The sequence below is a fragment of the Leuciscus leuciscus genome, assembly GCF_965113295.1.
Source record: "Leuciscus leuciscus genome assembly, chromosome: 11".
Classification (NCBI taxonomy): Eukaryota; Metazoa; Chordata; class Actinopteri; order Cypriniformes; family Leuciscidae; genus Leuciscus; species Leuciscus leuciscus.
The window spans coordinates 23,116,884-23,135,738 of record NC_138735.1 but is presented as its reverse complement, the minus strand read 5'-3'; the positions used below and the strand labels follow the sequence as shown (position 1 = coordinate 23,135,738).

The 18,855-nt window shown below is 38.6% G+C and overlaps 1 protein-coding gene across 9 annotated transcripts in view; it reads left to right on the top strand.

Moving 5' to 3' along the window:
• Positions 1-18,855, top strand: part of tnikb (TRAF2 and NCK interacting kinase b) — a 66,702-nt gene that overhangs the window by 42,785 nt on the left and 5,062 nt on the right. For 3 of the 9 annotated variants that reach the window (XM_082183364.1, XM_082183366.1, XM_082183371.1), the window contains 18 exons: positions 310-513; positions 1,330-1,683; positions 3,750-3,914; positions 3,995-4,240; positions 5,523-5,632; positions 5,799-5,917; positions 5,992-6,089; positions 9,048-9,229; positions 10,571-10,679; positions 11,004-11,150; positions 13,234-13,336; positions 13,552-13,728; positions 13,879-14,022; positions 14,146-14,280; positions 14,500-14,600; positions 14,866-15,015; positions 16,259-16,418; positions 18,053-18,192. In XM_082183364.1, coding sequence (XP_082039490.1) covers positions 310-513; positions 1,330-1,683; positions 3,750-3,914; positions 3,995-4,240; positions 5,523-5,632; positions 5,799-5,917; positions 5,992-6,089; positions 9,048-9,229; positions 10,571-10,679; positions 11,004-11,150; positions 13,234-13,336; positions 13,552-13,728; positions 13,879-14,022; positions 14,146-14,280; positions 14,500-14,600; positions 14,866-15,015; positions 16,259-16,418; positions 18,053-18,192 — 2,844 coding nt within the window. The remainder of the gene's footprint in view (positions 1-309; positions 514-1,329; positions 1,684-3,749; positions 3,915-3,994; positions 4,241-5,522; positions 5,633-5,798; positions 5,918-5,991; positions 6,090-9,047; positions 9,230-10,570; positions 10,680-11,003; positions 11,151-13,233; positions 13,337-13,551; positions 13,729-13,878; positions 14,023-14,145; positions 14,281-14,499; positions 14,601-14,865; positions 15,016-16,258; positions 16,419-18,052; positions 18,193-18,855) is intronic. The other 6 variants (XM_082183369.1, XM_082183370.1, XM_082183365.1 and 3 more) reach the window with 5 other exon arrangements.

Below are 18,855 nucleotides of genomic sequence, written 5' to 3'. Positions count from 1 at the left end.
GTCCCTAGTGCACTCAGAGAGAGTATCGATTGTGCGAATTGATCTGGGGAATTTGGGGGTTTGTGGCAGCTCTGTTTGTTATTGCTCAGTTCTTTCGGAAATTAGACTCAGGGTCCATGGTTATCAGGGCATCGGAAGGATTAGCTTATAGATCTGTTGAGATAGATCTGATAGCCTCCAGTTATTTTTAGGGAGTACAAAAATCTGACCCTGTTAGGATTATTTTGTCTCATGTGGAGCATCTGCTCCATATGTCCCTCAAATCTTGCTCTTTTCACCTCATCCTTTCTCGGTCTCTGTTGTGTCTAGGAATATAAACGGAAGCAGCTGGAGGAGCAGCGTCAGGCCGAACGGTTGCAGCGGCAGCTTCAGCAGGAGAGGGCTTACCTGGTCTCTCTGCAGCAACAGCAACAAGAGCCACGGCCTGCAGACAAAAAACAACTGTACCACTACAAAGACTCTGTCAACCCCAGTGACAAACCGGCCTGGGCCAAAGAGGTACAAAAACATCTGGTTAGGACCCTTACTTGATTACTACTATCTAGGGTTGTGTGAGAATATCCATTTTCTGATTAATCAGTCTTCCAATATTGAGTCATAAAATCCTGAATGTGAGTTTGCAATTAAAAGAAAGTGCACCTCTGAAATAATGGCAAGAAATTGTTTTTTTTTGTTTTCTTCATTGACTGCTTGCAAAAACTATGATGCAATTCACAATCAAATAACTCTTATGATTCAGTTCTTTTTAGTGAATTAAAAACCCTACACCACATTAGTGTAGCCTGATTCACAAAACCAATTATTTTTGGTGAGTTGGTTCTGTTTACTGAATCAAAAACATACCCGGCTTTAGTGTTGACCAATTCATGAGATCAATGACTCGCTGAATTAGTTCTTTTAATGAATAGATTGGGGAGTTACTGGTTTCAATCTGAAATACTGCCCTGTTTAATTGACAGCATTAACAGAGAGACAATGTCTTTTATATGCAAGCGAAATTGAAATATATCCAAATGAATCAGAATCGAATACAATTCAGCACTAAATCGAGAGCTTATTAATCCGAAACAAACTGAATCAGGACTCTGAATCGATACCTAGCCCTATTGCTCTTCATCAAGTTTATCAAGAAAACTCATTGATTGTAGACATTATCAGACATTAGAAGTCATTTGTTCTTACATTTTGCTTCCTGTGAATAACTTTTCCATTGGTTTTCAGAATCCACTGGATGCTTTTTGGTTTATCGTGCTCTGAAGCGGGCCTCCTTGCCTCCTCAGTTTTGTGGGTCATTATCTGAACGGTTTTATTGTGCTTATCTGAACACAGGTGATGGAGAGAGCTCAGAGTAACTCCCCTCGAATCCCTCCCAAGAAGCACCATTCGTTTAACAGTCCTGGAGAAAAACGTGTCGGCCACCTTGTCCCTGCTGACCAGAACCCCTCTAATCAGCCCACGAGACCCCCCTCCTACCCAGCAGCCTCCCACTCAAGAGAGACGGAGCTGGCCGAGCCTCAGCTCAGGATAGTCAGTGGGCCGAACGTTCCTAGAATCCGTGTGTCTTGCGAGCCAGATCCGTCCCAGCTGCTCAGGATGGTCCAGCAGGAGCAAGAGTCCCGGGTCCGCAATCCCGGTCGCTCCAGCAAAGGGGCTGATATTGAGAGAGACTTATACGTCTCAAAGGTCTGCCTCCGCTAGCATGACTCCTTTTTTCGCCATGACCTAGACGCTTACCGATCTGGTCATGGTGTATTAAAGATTTAATGTGGGAAAAATATATTTTTTCCAAATTTCTATCGGGGCATTTGGATGATCACTGCCTTGTCTCTGTTTTCCTCTTGTTCTCCGGGTGAACGTGTTCACATCTCCCTGTTAGTTTGGTGGATTTTCTTCAGACAGCTTCTGCTCTCGCTGTCGTCTTGTTCTAATTTCCCGTAATCTTCTCTTTGATCTCACCTATCGCTCCTTTTCTTCTTCCAGAAAGCTGATTACAGAGGAGCAGGGGTTTGTGGGGAGAAGATGAGAGAGGTTTGGATGTGTTGGGCAATAAGAGTAGCTTTAGACCAGTGGTTCTCAACCTATTTGACTCCAAATACTTCCATTATCAAAGACAATACAAAAGGCTCCCCAAAATATGCCACAATGGCAGATCTGCTAATTTCAGAAACTAGGAGTGTCAATATATTTACATAATTAAATTAAATAATTATAAATCATTAAATTCCATAATCCCAATAACCTAATGTTCTTAATGTGTAAACTTTGTTTTGTCTTATTTTTTTTAAATATATATATATATATATATTTAACTAATTTTTGCTTCCCCCTTGGATGTGTGCTGAGGCCCCCTAGTGAGTCCTGGCCCCCCTGGTTGAGAACCTGTGCTTTAGGCATTGTTACAATTACAAAGGATTGTTGATAAGGGGTAGTGTGTTACTTGTAGACAGATTGTGCCCTGAAGACTGTCTCTGAGTCATTTCAGATCCAAACCTCCCTTTATTCTCAGAGAAGAAATGAACATGGTTTTCTCACTAACATGGCTTTTTCTGTCTCATTGGACACTTGACGTCTAGATTGGCCATAGGCGATTCTTTTCATGTCTGGAAATGCTTGTGAATGGTGCATGACAGTTTTGAGGCTTGTTGTTTGAATTTGAGTCAGCTAGAAATAGCTACTTTTCAGCATCTCCTTTAATATACTGGACATAATGGACTAAACGTTTCCTTTCTGTCTTTAACTTGATGATATTTATTTTTCTGTCATTTAGTTGTATGTTTCTTCTTTGCTTATGGAGTCATTTCGATTGGGCTTGCGGAAGTGAACAAAAGATTATCTACAGTCAAGCTCAGGGAACAGGTCTAAAAATGTCTCTAAACTGTCTCGTAATGAGGCCGTCTCTTGAATTTAGGCCAGGCGGATTTTGACAAAGATTGAAAAACAATCTCGGGTGATTATGTATATGGGAAAGATGAATAAGATTTCCAGAGAGAAGTCTCTGTACAACCTTTTTAAATTGCTACAGGTCTCATCACCACGTTATTAGCTGTTCTTATTATATGAAGTAAACTAATTTGTGTATATTTAAAATTTTAATTAGCTTATGCAAATACACTGAATTGCCATCTTAAGCCACAAAAATTGGTTCATACTAAAAACCAGGGTTTATTTGGGGTTTAGAAGTAGATTTAATAATTCAGTGTCAACAGTTCACAATCTAATTATTTATTTAGAAAATATTAGCTATTTTTTTTGTTGGTAGTACATTAATGAATTCAGTTCATTTTGTGCATATATTTAAAGATGTGTGCATATATACTACTGTTCAATAGTTTAGGAAAAAAAACTAAACAAGAAATTAATACTTGTATTCAGCAAGGATGCGTTAAATTGTTCAAAAGAAATACAGGATATTAGAATGAAATCGAAAGGATCGTGTGACACTGAAGACTGGAGTAATGATGCAGAAACCTCAAGAATAAATTACATTTTAAAATATATTGAAATAGAAAAGTTATTTTAAATTGTAATATTTCACAATATAATAAAAATAATATAGCAGTTATAATAAAAAAGCATTTTTTTTTTTTTTTTTTTTGCAAATAAACATAGCCTTTATGTAGCCTAGTGTAGATCCTACGGTGTCTCATATGTACTTCGTAGTTTCGCAGTCCATTCTGACTCCCAAGCAAAGAGGAAATAGATTGGTTGTGAAGAGTTGCATGGACATTAACATCCTCTCTGTCTGTCAGGTTGAGGAACGTTCCAAGCTGAACCGCCAGAGCTCTCCGGCTCTCCAGCATAAAGTGGCCAACCGTATTTCTGATCCCTCCCTGCCTCCCCGCTCAGAGTCCTTCAGCAGTGGAGGCATACAGCAGGCCCGGACGCCTCCCATGCATCGCCCGGTAGAGCCTCAGGTACTTCTTGACCTCCTGACCTGTCTTAACAGATTTCAGATGTGGTGTGAAAAACACTGACCTCAAAGTTCTTAATTCAGATGGCGCACCTAGTTTCGGTGAAGTCCCATGGCTCCTCCATGACAGGATCCCAGTCTCTGCATGATCAGTCCTCTCAGGGCGTCTCAGCCTTCCAAGAGGGTCTGTCGCCTCACCGACCCCCGATGCCTCGCCAGAACTCTGACCCCACGTCAGAAACCCCGGCCCCACCACCTCGCATCACCAGCCGAGACGACAAGTTTGACCGCAGCTCTTGGCTGAGACAGGAAGATGATGTCCCTCCAAAGGTGATAATCTGGGATGAAATGTGTTGACTCTGAAGCAGTGGTTCTCAACTGGTGGATTACAGGTCTTTTCTGATTGGGTCTCAGAAAGCGAAAAACCTTGCTGAATATGATTAATAATCAAATGTAACTGACCATATAATCGAGCATAGTTAGGACTATGCAAATTTAATAGGCTTGTCAACTTAATAAAGGAAGGAGAAACGCCTTTTATATATTTTGTCGAAGGCTGTGCACCCAGTAAAAAAAATTAAATAAAAAAAACGCTGGAGAACTTGACAAGGCTGAATCAATAACAAGGACATCAGCGCACTATTATGTACTTGAAGTATACCAGGGTGGGCTGCATATCGTTGCAATCTTTTAAGAGAAACACAAAACATAATAAAATAGTGTTTTTCTCAATATTTATACTTGGCATCATATGTGATGCGATCTGGGAAAACCCACCACATGGTGAAATTTTACCTATTACAGTTTTTGATATCATATGGAAGCTGGTATCAAGCCCTTTCCAAATCTGTTTTTATTTTTATCATAGCTTGTTGGTAGCAAAAGTTATGTTTATCTGAAGTCGGCCGATCGCTATGATTTTCTGGAACGGAATTTCGAGAAAAATAGGTTTAATAACGGTCACCGTCGGGACGCTTGGCACTCTTTTTTTTTAAACAGGATTGGCGCGAAATGCGCACTAATACACATTCACTGTACATGGTATGTGGTTTATTTTATAGGTAAACTATCTTTGTAGTGTTAAGAGACGGACAGGTGTGTGGGATATACGGCGATTGTTTTGTTTTTTTCACCTCTGCGTGCGTTAGACGCGTTAGAGAAAATGGTCGCATAGAATGCATTAGAGAAAGAGAGTATTTTCAGCTTGACACTATCGCTGTTTTTCTGCACTAAACAAGGGAATTTTGCCAAGATATTTTCAGAGATAAGAGAAAAGATTTTATATAATAATAATTTAATGAAAAAATATTTTTGACAAAAAACTGACATTCAAACTATTTTGGAATTTACTGAAAACGGCCCAGCGCGACATCCGACGGGTTTTCCCAGATCGCATCACATATATGCTTTCAGAAAAAAGAAAAAAAAAGATTCAACACCAAAAGTTACAACAATGGCCCAATATGAAATCTAGTTCCTGAACCAAAACCAGTTGAGATCCACTGCTAACTAAATGTGATATTGGATTAAAAAAAATCAAAGCCTATCTTTTTAAAAAGCTTTTTTTCTAAAGTGCATCTTAGTAAAGTTAACATCTGTTAACATGCTTCAGGTACCCCAAAGGACCACTTCCATATCCCCTGCGCTGGTGAGAAAAAATTCTCCTGGGAATGGACCAGGTGGACTGGGACCAAGAACCGGAGCACATCTGATCCGAGCCAGGTATATACTGTACATCCCACACACTTTTCACTAACTTGTATACATATATAATATATATTTGTATTTACTTCTCTTGACATCTTAACCCCTTTAACTGTAACTAATCAGTCTTCTATGATCGAAATGTTAAACTCCACATTTTCCTTGTGTCCTACCATTGCCACAGTAACCCAGACCTGCGTATTTCCATGGACCCGGCTCTCCAGAGAACCAGCAGTGGGAGTTCTTCCAGTTCTAGCACGCCCAGCTCTCAGGGCGGCTCCAGTGAGAGGAACCGGATGGGAGGTGAGAGACCCTCTGGAATATTCTCTCAGCACAGCCTCTCCACACCAATCCTTGACGTTCAATTGTCTCCACAGGCTCCAGTAAACCTGAAGGATCCCCATCAGTGTCCCAAGAATCCAAACCCAAAAACCAGGAGGAGAACAGGGAGGTGACCAGACCCAGCCGACCAGCGGTGAGAAACACAGTTCCCAAAATGTATCATCAAAGCGTAACTCTGCTTCAAATGTTTCTACTCTGACAGGACTGGTTTCCAAGAACAGGATAAGCCTAAAATGAAAATATCTAACACTTCACTAACTTCTTTTTAAGACTTCTTAAACTAAATATCTTTTAAAAATCTGCACTGTTTTCCCAATAACTCATGATGTTCTTTCCAAATTGATTTACCATCAATTAAAGACTCCATTAAATCTAAATAGTCAATTGTCAATGTAAGCCCTTCAATATGTCCCACCCAAACTTTGTTTCAACAAAGTACATCAATTCAGAAATCAAAACGTGTCAAGTAATTTTATGGGGTCTTTAATAGATCACCAGTAAATCAAATCTCATTTGAGCTAACCTACTTATGACCTTCAGCTATATGATGATGTTCACATTTGCCTCAGAGTTAAAATAAAAACTGTGTGCCGCTTTGTGTTACTAACCATTTTCTCATTTAACATTTTGTCTAATCCGTTCAATTGTCCCTCCACCCGTGGTTCTCTATTGTCAATTGCTTTTCTCCAGAGTTATAAGAAAGCCGTAGATGAGGTTAGTGACATCTTCTCACTTCATCTCTCTCTGTCCATTTTCGTGCTTCTTACATTCAAGCACTCATTTGCTGCCTGTCTCATCTATTTCTGTCACTCGCCCTCTCAAGCCTTCAATCGTTCTCTCATCAATATTTCACACCATCTCTCATTCCTTAACTCCCCTCCAATCTTTCTGTCCGTCTGTCTCCTTCACAGCTTCAGACGCCGTGTCAGTCACCATCATTAGCTGCACTTTTCTCCATCGCACCAATTTGTCACAGTCGTTCACAGTGTCCGTAATCCTTGACACCATCTCAGAGTTTTCACTGTTACCTAGACAACAGCTGTTTTAGGCCAAGGAAAAGGGATTTTGTTTAGATGTAATGTTATGTACTTTGTTAAAATAAAAAATAAAGGAACCTGCAATTATGTATCTTATTGAAGTGATTCATTTGTGTAGTCGTTATTAAAGGTATAGCGGAGGATCTTTCCAAATTTTAGATAAGACCCGCCCTCTCCACTTTTTGAAAAGTTTGATTGATTCACCAGAATGATTGACAATTAGGAGGACCAATAGTTTAGACTACCCACCAGGAAGTAAAACATCCTCCGCTATACCTTTAACTTTAATTGACTTTAATCAGTAGACCTTACATTTAATTTGTTGTGAAACGAAAACAAGGCAGTGAGGGATAGAAGTCCAGAGCATTCAATGGTTTCTCAAGCAAATTGTTTTTGTGGAAATTGTAATTATCATTCATACATATTGTTGTATTCAGTGCAAACAGACGAGCGCAACAAATTTGTGCAAATTATTTGTAAAACCATTCTTACGTAAATTGTCACATTCAAGTGGTATATATATTTTTTTTTCGCCAACAAAGCACTAGTGCCACTTCATAACATTGAGGTTAAACCACTTGGGGTCACATGGATTACTTTAATGATGTCTTTACTACCTTTCTGGGGCTTGAAAGTGGTAGTTGCGTAGCTGTCAGTGGAGAAACAGAAATCGCTCCGATTTCATCAAAAAGATCGTCATTTGTGTTCCGAAGATGAACGAAAGTCTTACGGGTTTGGAACGACAGGAAGTTGAGAAATTAATGACAGAATTTACATTTTTGGGTGAACTAACCCTTTAATGCAAGCAAACATTTTCTTTAAAAATCATGCGCAAAACTATTATTACGTAAATTGCAAAATTCTGTGTAAATCATTTGTAAAAATCATTGTTGCAATATCACTGCGAACGGACAAGCTAATCAAAAGTTGTTTAAATTGTTCATAAAAAGTGTGTTTAAACATATTGTTGCTTTAAATTCAGTGCGAGTACACAAGCAGAATGTACTTCTTTAAATTGTTGGTAAAACTATTCAGATTCTGAGCCGATATTTAGGAGTTTAATTCGTCCATAAACCCATGTCACATTCCGTTCAATGCATCAATTTATATAAGAATGATTTAGTGAACAGTTTGCACAGAAATTGGTTCAGCTCATGTTTCATGAATCAGAGACGATATCATTTTAGTCCTAGATAATGTAAAACAAAATTGCATACAATGTTCCCTGGGTTTTGTGACCCAGCTGCCCAGGTAATCAATAGTTGGACTCATTGAATGTACTGTTCTTCTATTCCTCAACCTTTTTTTCATTTGTGTCAAATGAATCATTTAAACGTAATCTTGCATTTGCTCAAGATTGTTTACAGCATCACACTCCAGGTGTTAGGTTGCACATTCCAGTCAAAACTGGAAATTAGCACCTCTTGCAAGCATCATTGTTTAAATATAAGAACACAAGAGTTGACTTCTGGTTTCTCAATGACGTTTTCTCTCTATCTGGCTGCCTGGTGGCCTGTCAACAGGAGGAGCTGGTAAGACGGGCACAGAGCTGGAGCTGCTGACTCTTACTAACCTTCTGCATGCAGGGCACAGGCCTCAGGAACAACCCCTAGTTCTGCTTCAGTTCTTCACTCTTCTTGTCTATTATTTCTCTGACTTGTGCACGTGATGGTTTATACAGTTGTGCATCATTCTCCGAAATGATGGCGGATGTTTTTATCTCACCTTCAGAGTTGATTTGTAAAGCTTTATCAAATGTTTTACTTGATTTTCCTATCTGTAATGGTTTGCTTATTTCTTTGTTTCTGGTAATCTCTTCGGTGCCATTTACATGACCTAAATGTGCTAAACGAAGTTTATCTTCATGACTTCTACTAACGGATAAATTATTGTAGCATATGTTCTTCACAGGCTTAAAACATGAAATGCTGTTTACATTTTGGTGGATTTATTGTTCGATGGCGATCAAATCAAGCAGATCAAGGAATGAATAAAACCTTATACGTCGTCTTTTTGTCTTCCTCTCCCTTTTCTGATCATTCCCTGCCCTAAAGGACCTCACTGCTCTGGCCAAAGAACTCCGCGAGCTGCGAACCAATGAGGAAACAAACCGGCCACCCAGGAAAGTGACAGATTATTCCTCATCCAGTGATGAATCAGAAAGCAGTGAGGATGAGGATGGAGAAGGCGGGGCTCATGATGGAACGGTCCCTGTTAGTGATATCCCACGCATTATGTGAGTGTTTTAGTTAACAGTAACAACACTGGTCGTGTTTCTTTGAGTCCATTGGCATGCTTTTGTACTTTCAAATGTTGACAAATTATTTGTTAGCAGATACACAATATACAGTCTTTTGCTCAGGGCCTCATTAAAAAAGTTTTTGTGCAATTCAATTCTCTCCTGAATGAGAATGTTTGTGCACATTTTTCCAAATGTAGTAAGTTATTAGGATTCATTGCATACAGAAAATGTGCGTACTGTGCACTGTATACATACTATAGACAGCAGGAATGGAGTAGTATACTAGCATTTCAAAATGTCTAATTCAACACAGAAAAGTAAGTGTCTTTGCCAACCATTTTAGTTGGTCTCTACAATGTCTTAAAGGGATACTCCACTTTTTTGGGAAATAGGCTAATTTTACAACTCCCCACTCATGGTACGGCAGCAAAGTTTCTTGATTATTACGCAGGAATGAGAGTATAGTTCCTAGCCATATCAGCCTTGAAAATCGCAACTTTTCATTTTCCGTCGGTCTTAGTACACGATGTAACTACAGAAGAGTCATGTTTTAAATAGGAAAAATATCGAAACTCTTTGGTCATTTTTTTGAGAGAGATGCTAATGGTCCTGTCCGATTCAATGATTTATGCTAAGCTATGCTAAAAGTGGTACAGCCAGACCCGGAGTTCGGCTGAATGGATTCGAAAGCGGTAAAACTCAACTGTTTAACTCTGGGGGAGTTGTAAAATGAGCCCATTTCCCCAAAAAGTGGAGTATCCCTTTAAAGGTGCAGTATGTAATATTGACAGCTAGTGGTTGAAATGGGTACTGCAGTCTAAATTCAAAATATTGGAGAGGGTTGTTTCTCCCGTCCTCACAGCTCACACTATTTGCTAGTTTTAGAACACAACAGGAAATGAGCGCAATTGACAATAGTATGCGATGAGCTTTGCACTGGAAGTTGATGAGTTTTAATTTACCTCTGGGCATAGAGCTTTTTAGATGGATGCTGAGGCTTTTTAAGAATCTGCGATCTCTGACCTAGTTTGTTTGCTGGCTTCCATGGCTGCAGTATGCTGTTTTCCGCCAACTGGCAACCCAGGGTGTTTAAATACTATTGGGTAAATTTGCAGCAGGCGAGATCTCATAGACCAAAACAAAAAACACAGAACGCACATTTCAAAGTAGAATAAATGGCTGTAGGATTGTTTTTCAGAGAAACGAGTATGTGAACTTAGCATGTTTCCTAAAAATCTCTGCACTAAAACACCGTAATATGTTTGCAGTCATTAAAGAAAGCATCATCATTTATAGAAGTCATTTATGTGTATTTTTGTCCTATTCTCTCAACAGGCCTTCTGCTGGCCAGGGTGGCACTGACTCACTGGGCAACCTGGAGGATTCTCATGCCAATGATTCATTTGGTAAAAATTCACAAGACGGCACCCTGGTGATGCGAGAGGTAGGTGCACCTACCTAGACGGGTTCCTTTCCTGGTTAGCAAAAACTCCTACACTCATTCCTCTAGTGTGTCACACTTTTATTTCTCTTTTAGTTTACCAACTCATGTTTGTTTTTGCCTTGGTTAAGCCTTATTTTATTGGCTTATATTTTGGTATTTCTTTCACCTTCTGATTTCTCCAACAAAATCTCTGATCAAGCTTGTCGCACACTTGCTGACAGAGGCACACTCCGTGCATTTCCCGAATATCTCTGCAAGATGGCTTAGCCACGCAAGGGTCCTCCAGTAGTGTAGCCCTACTCCTCTTTCTCTTCCTCTCTGCAGACGTTTGGGGAAAGAAAGCTCGGTCATGCCGAGAGCAATGGTTTCCCCGGTAACTTCAATCTGCCCGATCTAGTGCAGGAAAGCCACTCGCCTGGCGAGGGCCCTGGGCGGCATTCTAGCGGGCTGGACCTGGACTCTGTGGCTGAAGTAGGTGACGGACAAGCCTGTTAGAGCCACCCTGCACTCCAACCCTCAAATTTCTAACCCGACACATCTAATCCATCCCCATTCAATTCAGATGCACATATTTATCTGGTTGTAGATTCACTAAAGCCCAGATCTCGTTATAATTCACATTCATTTCCTTGTTTTTTTCTGTTTTTCATATTTATTCTCTTTATTTAATTTGCTATCATTTTAACCTCACATTTTTAAACATATAGGACAGTCAATAAAATGCTTTCTCCCCTTTGACCCATTTTCCCTTCTCGTTAGTGCCCTGATTTTGTGCCTTTACTTCAAAAAATTATTTTATTAATCAGTATTTTTCATTAAAAAAAAGATCTAAACGTCCTTCTAACAAAATTAATTCACTTGGAATTTTTTTAAAATAATATTTTAAATACACAACAGTTTAAGAGTTTGGGTTTGGAAAGATTTTTAATGATTTTGGATTGGAAGAAGTCTCTTATGCTCACCAAGGCTGCATTTATTTGATCATAAAGTAAAAACGGTAATATTATGTGTGTGTGTATATATATTAGGGCTGGGGGAATTAACGCGTTAATCTTTGCGATTAATTTGAAATGTTTAATGCGTTAAAAAAAAATAACGCAATTAACGCAGCACTTTTTTTTTTTGTTTTTTTTTTGTTTTAATGATTTCCTGTTGCGGCTGCTATTGAAAAGACTGAAATATGCCGTCCCGCCTCTCCGTGTTCGGCGATCAGGTTTCATTCTCGCGCAGCTTTCATGAGCGGGTCTTTTCCGCTCCGCGTGTGTGTGTGTGTCAGCGCGCTCTGTCGTTAACGGCCCAGCGGCGCGCTCTCAGTTCCGTGTGTGTGTGTGTGTGTGTGTCGGCGGCTCTGTCGTTAACGGCCCAAACGCTTCAATCATGTACCGAGCACTGGAAAAGTAAAGTCCGCTCAAATAACGTGAAATTTCTCAGTAGACTTCTGTTTGCTGAGCTGGTATAGCCATGCTGGGCAACAATGGTAAAATTATGACCTGCTTTGATCACATGCTCTGCTAATAATAGTAGGACTATATTTTATTTTGATAATTAGTTAAAAAAAAAAAAAAAAAATAATCTGTTAAATTGATTATATTTTAATATAGGGCTATTTTCTGTTCCTTTTCCCCCCTGTGTTGTTTAATTAGGTGATTCTAAGTTAAAAGGAATAGTTCACTTTAAAATGAAAATTCTGTCATCATACTCACCCTCATGTTGTTTTCAAACCTGTATGAATTTCTTTCTTCTACTGAACACAAAGGAAGATATTTAGAAGAATATCAGTAACCAGACAGTTTCTGGGTCCCATTGTCTTTAGGAAAAATATATACTATGGAAGTCAATGGTACCAGACACTGTCTGGTTACTGACATTCTTCTAAATATATTCCTTTCTGTTCAGCAGAAGAAAGAAATTCATACAGGTTTGAAACAACATGAGGGTGAGTATATGATGACAGAATTTTCATTTTAAAGTGAACTATTCCTTTAAATATTGATGATTACAAGCTTGGGGGAAACGCAATTAATTGCAATTAATTACAGAAATTGTGCAATTAATTAGTTAATTTTTTTTTATCGATTCCCACCCCTAATATATATATATATATATATATATATATATATATATATATATATATATATATATATATATATATATATTATTAAGCATTTATTTGAAATAGAAATCGTTTGAAACATTAATATATTTACAGTCACTTCTGATCAATCTAATGTGTTCTTGCTGAATAAAAGTATTAATATCTTTCATGAAAAATTTTAATCTTACAGATCCCAAACTTTTGGACAGTAATGTAGATCTTGGAATAAATCTGTAAGAAAACACACACACACAAATATATATATATATATATATATATATATATATATATATATATATATAAACAAGACAAAATACTGATTATGTAAATAAACTTTTGTAGTGCTTGCTTTTCCTGCTAACATTTTAGACCTTTCTAACTGCAGTCAATCATTAAATGAGACATTTTGTATGGTTTGTGGATGCTTGTTTCTCACATCCTGATTTTCCATGTTGGCAGTTTGGGATGGGGAGTGGATCCAAAGCTTCCTTCACACCTTTTGTGGATCCACGAGTGTATCAGACCTCTCCCACAGAAGATGATGAGGACAACCCTGCCTCAGGTGACTTATCCACCTCTTATACCCCTTGTTCACTTAAATAGTTACAGTGCCAGTGTCCTTTTCATCAGTGAAAATGCTCAGAATTGGGCACCAGCTCAGAGATTGGCACTTTGTTCATGAAAAAAGGGGCACTTCTTGATGCATGATGAGCACTCAACAAAATCCTACTGCAAAGTAGAACAGTCAGTGATTATGATGTTTTTCTTTGGCGACAGCTCATTTTGCAGATGAACTCATGCGACAGGAACAGGAACAAGCTCGATTGAATGAGGCTCGGAAAATTTCTGTTGTTAATGTCAATCCCACCAATATCCGGCCACACAGCGACACACCGGAAATCCGCAAGTACAAAAAGCGCTTCAACTCTGAGATCCTGTGTGCTGCACTATGGGGTGAGTCCAGATTCTGGCTGGTTTATCGACTTTTTTCTTACTTTATACTCAACATCTGTTCCTAATTGAGAGTAGCATAAATGCCTCCATATCACTTCAGATCCATTATGGTCTTCAGATCATTTTAACTCTTGTTTTTGACCGGTGCAGGAGTGAACCTGCTGGTAGGAACAGAAAATGGACTCATGTTACTAGATCGCAGTGGTCAAGGCAAAGTCTACAATCTGATCAACCGCAGGCGTTTTCAACAGATGGAGGTTCTGGAGGGTCTCAATGTCCTGGTCACCATATCAGGTGAGCTCAATATCAACTCTCCATTTGACTGGACAAAGATCTGTTTTGTTTATTTTGTTCGTTTTGATAGATCTCTATTTTCTGTATGTAATGAGAGGTTCATAATTCCTCTTTTTTTCACAGGCAAAAAGAATAAACTGAGGGTCTATTATCTGTCATGGCTCAGAAACAGGATACTTCACAATGACCCTGAGGTAGAAAAAAAACAAGGATGGATCACTGTTGGTGACCTAGAGGGTTGTGTCCATTATAAAGTCGGTATGTCCTTTGGTCAATTTGGCCAAATTGTTTTCATACCTAAATTTACTTTATCCATCTATCCTTCCATATCTGTCTGTCTGTCTGTCTGTAAAGTTGATATCTTATCTATATATATTTGTCTATCATCTATCTATCTATTTGTCTGTCTGTCTGTCTGTCTGAAAAATGTTTTTGTACATCCTAATAATATTTTCACATGTATTTGTTGTTCCACAGTCAAATATGAGAGGATTAAGTTCTTGGTGATTGCATTGAAGAATGCAGTGGAGATTTATGCCTGGGCTCCCAAACCATACCACAAATTCATGGCTTTTAAGGTGAGACAGACGTCCGGTCCAGTGGGATCCCCTTTACCCCCTTTAAGAAAGAGCATTTGTGTGATCGTTTTAACTAAACTGCTCTGCAAAGTTGAATTCTAAGGCCTATTTTCTTCTAAAGTAATGCAGAGCATGAAATGTGCAATTTAGGAAGCTATTTTCGGTACTATAGTGCCTAGAGCATATTTCGTTGTGAGTGTCATTGTTTAAAGTCCCTCAGTAGCTTGTTCGTCATGTTTTCAGTGTCTCTTCTGTCTCTCCAAAGTCTTTCACAGAACTTCAGCACAAGCCTCTGCTTGTAGACCTGACGGTGGAGGAGGGTCAGAGGTTAAAGGTTATCTATGGCTCCAGCGTTGGTTTTCACGTGATAGATGTCGACTCTGGGAATCCATACGATATCTACATTCCATCCCACGTAAGTGACAACAGGCCGAGCGGAGGCAGCTCTCCCCTCCTTACCCTGATTCCAAGGGACTTTAAATAGGACGACTCCTCCCCGGGGACACTGGCATGCCACTGTAGTGTTGATGTCTGGATCACATATGTGTCTTTTAATTACAGACAGGGTCCAAATTTAACACTCAATCCAAATGCAAGTTAAGAAACATCTTTGGTGAGAAAAATAAAACCCTTTCCAGTCAGCTGGTAACTTTTTAGGGACTGTAAAAAAATACTTTGTTTTATTTAATACATGATATGTATTAATTGTCTGACATGAGTCTAACCCTTATTAGTTAAATATTTAAGGCAATATTAAAGACATCTGGCGCAACTTAAGTCTTCTAACAACTTGATCCTCTATGAGAAATGTATCGTCAAAAGTTTATCAGCATAATTTATTATCAGAAATGTATCTTATTAACGACATAGGTGTTGTTTTATGAATTTATCCAGAAAAACATATAAGATGCCTAAAATATAGGAAAACTAAAACATGATGCATTTACTTTTTCACTGAAATTCGGAGACCGGCTGATTTATTTGATGCTACCACAATGACCTATCATTTTTGTCACAAATATATCATGAAGGAAAACGGCTTATATAAATATTACATGCAAAGATTAATTAATAAATATATTAATATAACTGAAAATGTAATTTCATGGTCTAAGATTGACCTGAAATCACCTGCTTTTGCAGAAAGTTAATTTTGGACCCTGATTCCACAGTTTAGAGCAACACGTTTGAATGTTTTGTGTGTAGATGAATGGTTATTCATCTATAAGTTGACTAAAACAGATTTCATGATATTGCAAGTACATGCCATTTATTGTTCTAACATTATCAAGTGTGATAGAAAAGTATCTCCACTGTAAGAGAAAAACATGTCCCCGATCTACGACCTTTGACAAACCAAACTTGTACATGAACCAAAGCAGCCAACCCGTTCCAATGCCCCATGGTAGCCTGTTAGCAGGGCGCTTTTGGGCTCAGGCGTCGGTGTGGTGGAGTGGAGGGCAGGAGTCTCGATTGTTGCAGCAGTTTCTCGAAGGGAGAAGCTCTGGCCGCCCACAGCACGAGACAGTGGAGCAGAAAACATGACTGACAGGGCCGGCCCGAGGGGGGGGAGAGCGTCATCTAGTGGGGGAATGTTTTGCACTACGGCTCGTTTTTGTCACCCCAAGGCTCATCTGCGCCCACCCCTCCCTTCCCAGATTCAGGGCAGTGTTACCCCTCACGCCATTGTGGTGCTTCCCAAGACCGACGGCATGGAGATGCTTCTGTGTTATGAAGATGAGGGAGTCTATGTGAACACATACGGCAGAATCACTAAAGACGTGGTGCTCCAGTGGGGAGAGATGCCCACCTCTGTTGGTAGGTTTTGGTTGTTTATTTCACACAAAACGCTCCTGTTCTCCTTCTAGAGCCCTGATGCGAGTGCACCTGACCGTCCCCGACACCCCTCAGAATGAAGCCTCTCTGAATCAGTCCTCTCACACAAACACGCATGTCTCTGTCCACTCATTGCTCTTCTCTCTTTCCTGTCCCTCACTTAACTAGACCGCTTTTCTGCCCATATAATCTGCCCTATGCCGCCCCACCCCACCTCACCTCGGCCCACCTATACTAAACCCTGACCGAGTGCAATGTTTGTCTGTATGTCTGGCACATCTTGTGTACTGTTTTCGTTCACACTGTTAACACTATATATATCTCTGTTATTAATAACCACTTAATCTTATTTCCTTTAAGACCAAAAAACCTTCTGATTTGTTTTTGGATCCAATTTTCATACTATTTTTATACTTGGGTGAATGTCAGAAAACATGTCTGGGTCATATCTCACCTTAAAATCAAAATAAAGAAACTACATTCGTATTATTTTATTCATATTATGCTTTGATGTTATTCAATTTGCATATGCAAATTGTTTAATTGTCATGAAAAAAACCCCCACAAATTAAAAAAAAATCTCAATTGATTTACCCAAATCGAAAAAAATTATATATTTAATGTTTCATTTGATTTTGATTCTTGAAGAAAACTATTATTCCATAAGCACATGGAACAGTTCACAATGCAAAAAAACTTGGTCCAAAAATACACTTTTTTTTTTTTTTTTTTTTTTGATTTTGGAGTGAAATGTGACCCGTTTTCATGAGATTTACCCAAAACTAAAAATTCTATTCAGCATGTTTAAATTGATTTTTTTTTAAGACTAACCGAGACAAAGAGACCGTCATCAGTTTCGATGTAACTCTTGTTGTCTTTATAGATGTGAATATTGGTGTCTTTCAGCTCTTGCTTTACTACCATCATGCATCAGATATTGTGCCATTTGTCTCAAATTTATTTCCAACCTTAATGTTTGTTTTTATGTGTGTGTTTTCATCTCTCATCCGTGAAGAATGTTAATGTTATGATTTAGTCTTTTGTCATTTGTTGTCTGATACTGAGGGTTCAGATGTAGACCAGCAGCCGCCCACCCCCTCAGTTCTGAACAAATTAATGTTTCATCCAAATTATGTTCAACTCTACAGTGATTCTGCATTCATGATAACAAAGTAAAATTCATATCTCATGCATTTTCTACACAAGATATCAGCAGCAAAGTCAGTCAAAACAACCAGATCATTATTTTCTCTATGAAGGGCACAGGAAGTCCTCGGAGAGAGTTGATTTTAGTTCATTAGTATCCAAAGAGCTCTGGATTTGGAGGCTAGTTCCTTTTGACATCAGTTTCAAAATGAAAGACCAATAATAACCATAATGCTTTAATTTGTGATGCTCAGAAACTGCTGCAATAATGACCTCCTGATGATGTGGGGTGGCTTTGGCAGGCTTGTTTTCATTGGATCTGGGCTAGTTTCAAGTTGCTGTTGGAAGTCAGAAGTCGTTGAGGAACGGGGTGCTGTGATGATGTACTGCATTTGATGTCAGCGCTCTCCTGTCACATGTTTCTTTTGTCTTTTGTTTATGTTCGCGTCCTTCCCCCTCCACTTCTGCAGCCTACATCCACTCCAACCAGATCATGGGCTGGGGAGAGAAAGCCATTGAGATCCGCTCCGTGGAAACGGGACACCTCGACGGAGTTTTCATGCACAAGCGAGCACAGCGACTGAAGTTCCTTTCGGAGAGAAACGATAAAGTATGTCAAGTCACCTTTGTTTATGTAGCGATTTATACATTATAGATTATTTCAAAGTGATTAACAGAATTCAATTCTGCTGTAAAGCATCTCTAAAAAGACAATAGTGTCATTGTTCACCGGAGGTCTGGTGTTGATTCAGTTTTTCAATAACTGTAAAGATCATGATATGTTATCATGATTATGCATCTTGCCCATACTGAATTTTCTTTTTTTGGGTACATTTTAACCGTGTTTAAAAATTACACGCGTCACTTTTAAATTATTGGAGTCTTTATGTGGGCCAATGACACGCCACACATTTTGTTTGTCCGGATATATTAATTTACTCAAAAATATAATAAAAATATTTTTTCAAATATTTTTTTCAAATGTCAGCTTGTTATTATATGATAAGATAATGAAGAGAATGCTTTATTTAAAAAAAAAAAGTATTTTGCCGTAATCTTTTATTATTATTTCAAATATATAATATAGTTATATAGTAATATATAATAAGTAATATATCTATTTAATAATGTAATTTATAATCTAATTTTATTTATACATCTTCATAGTAAAAACAAAAACACTTTTTTTTACCTTTAATCTGTAATACTATAAATAAAATATAATAAAATAAATAAGGTGTACACTCGTAATCAAAGTTTAAGGAACGCATGT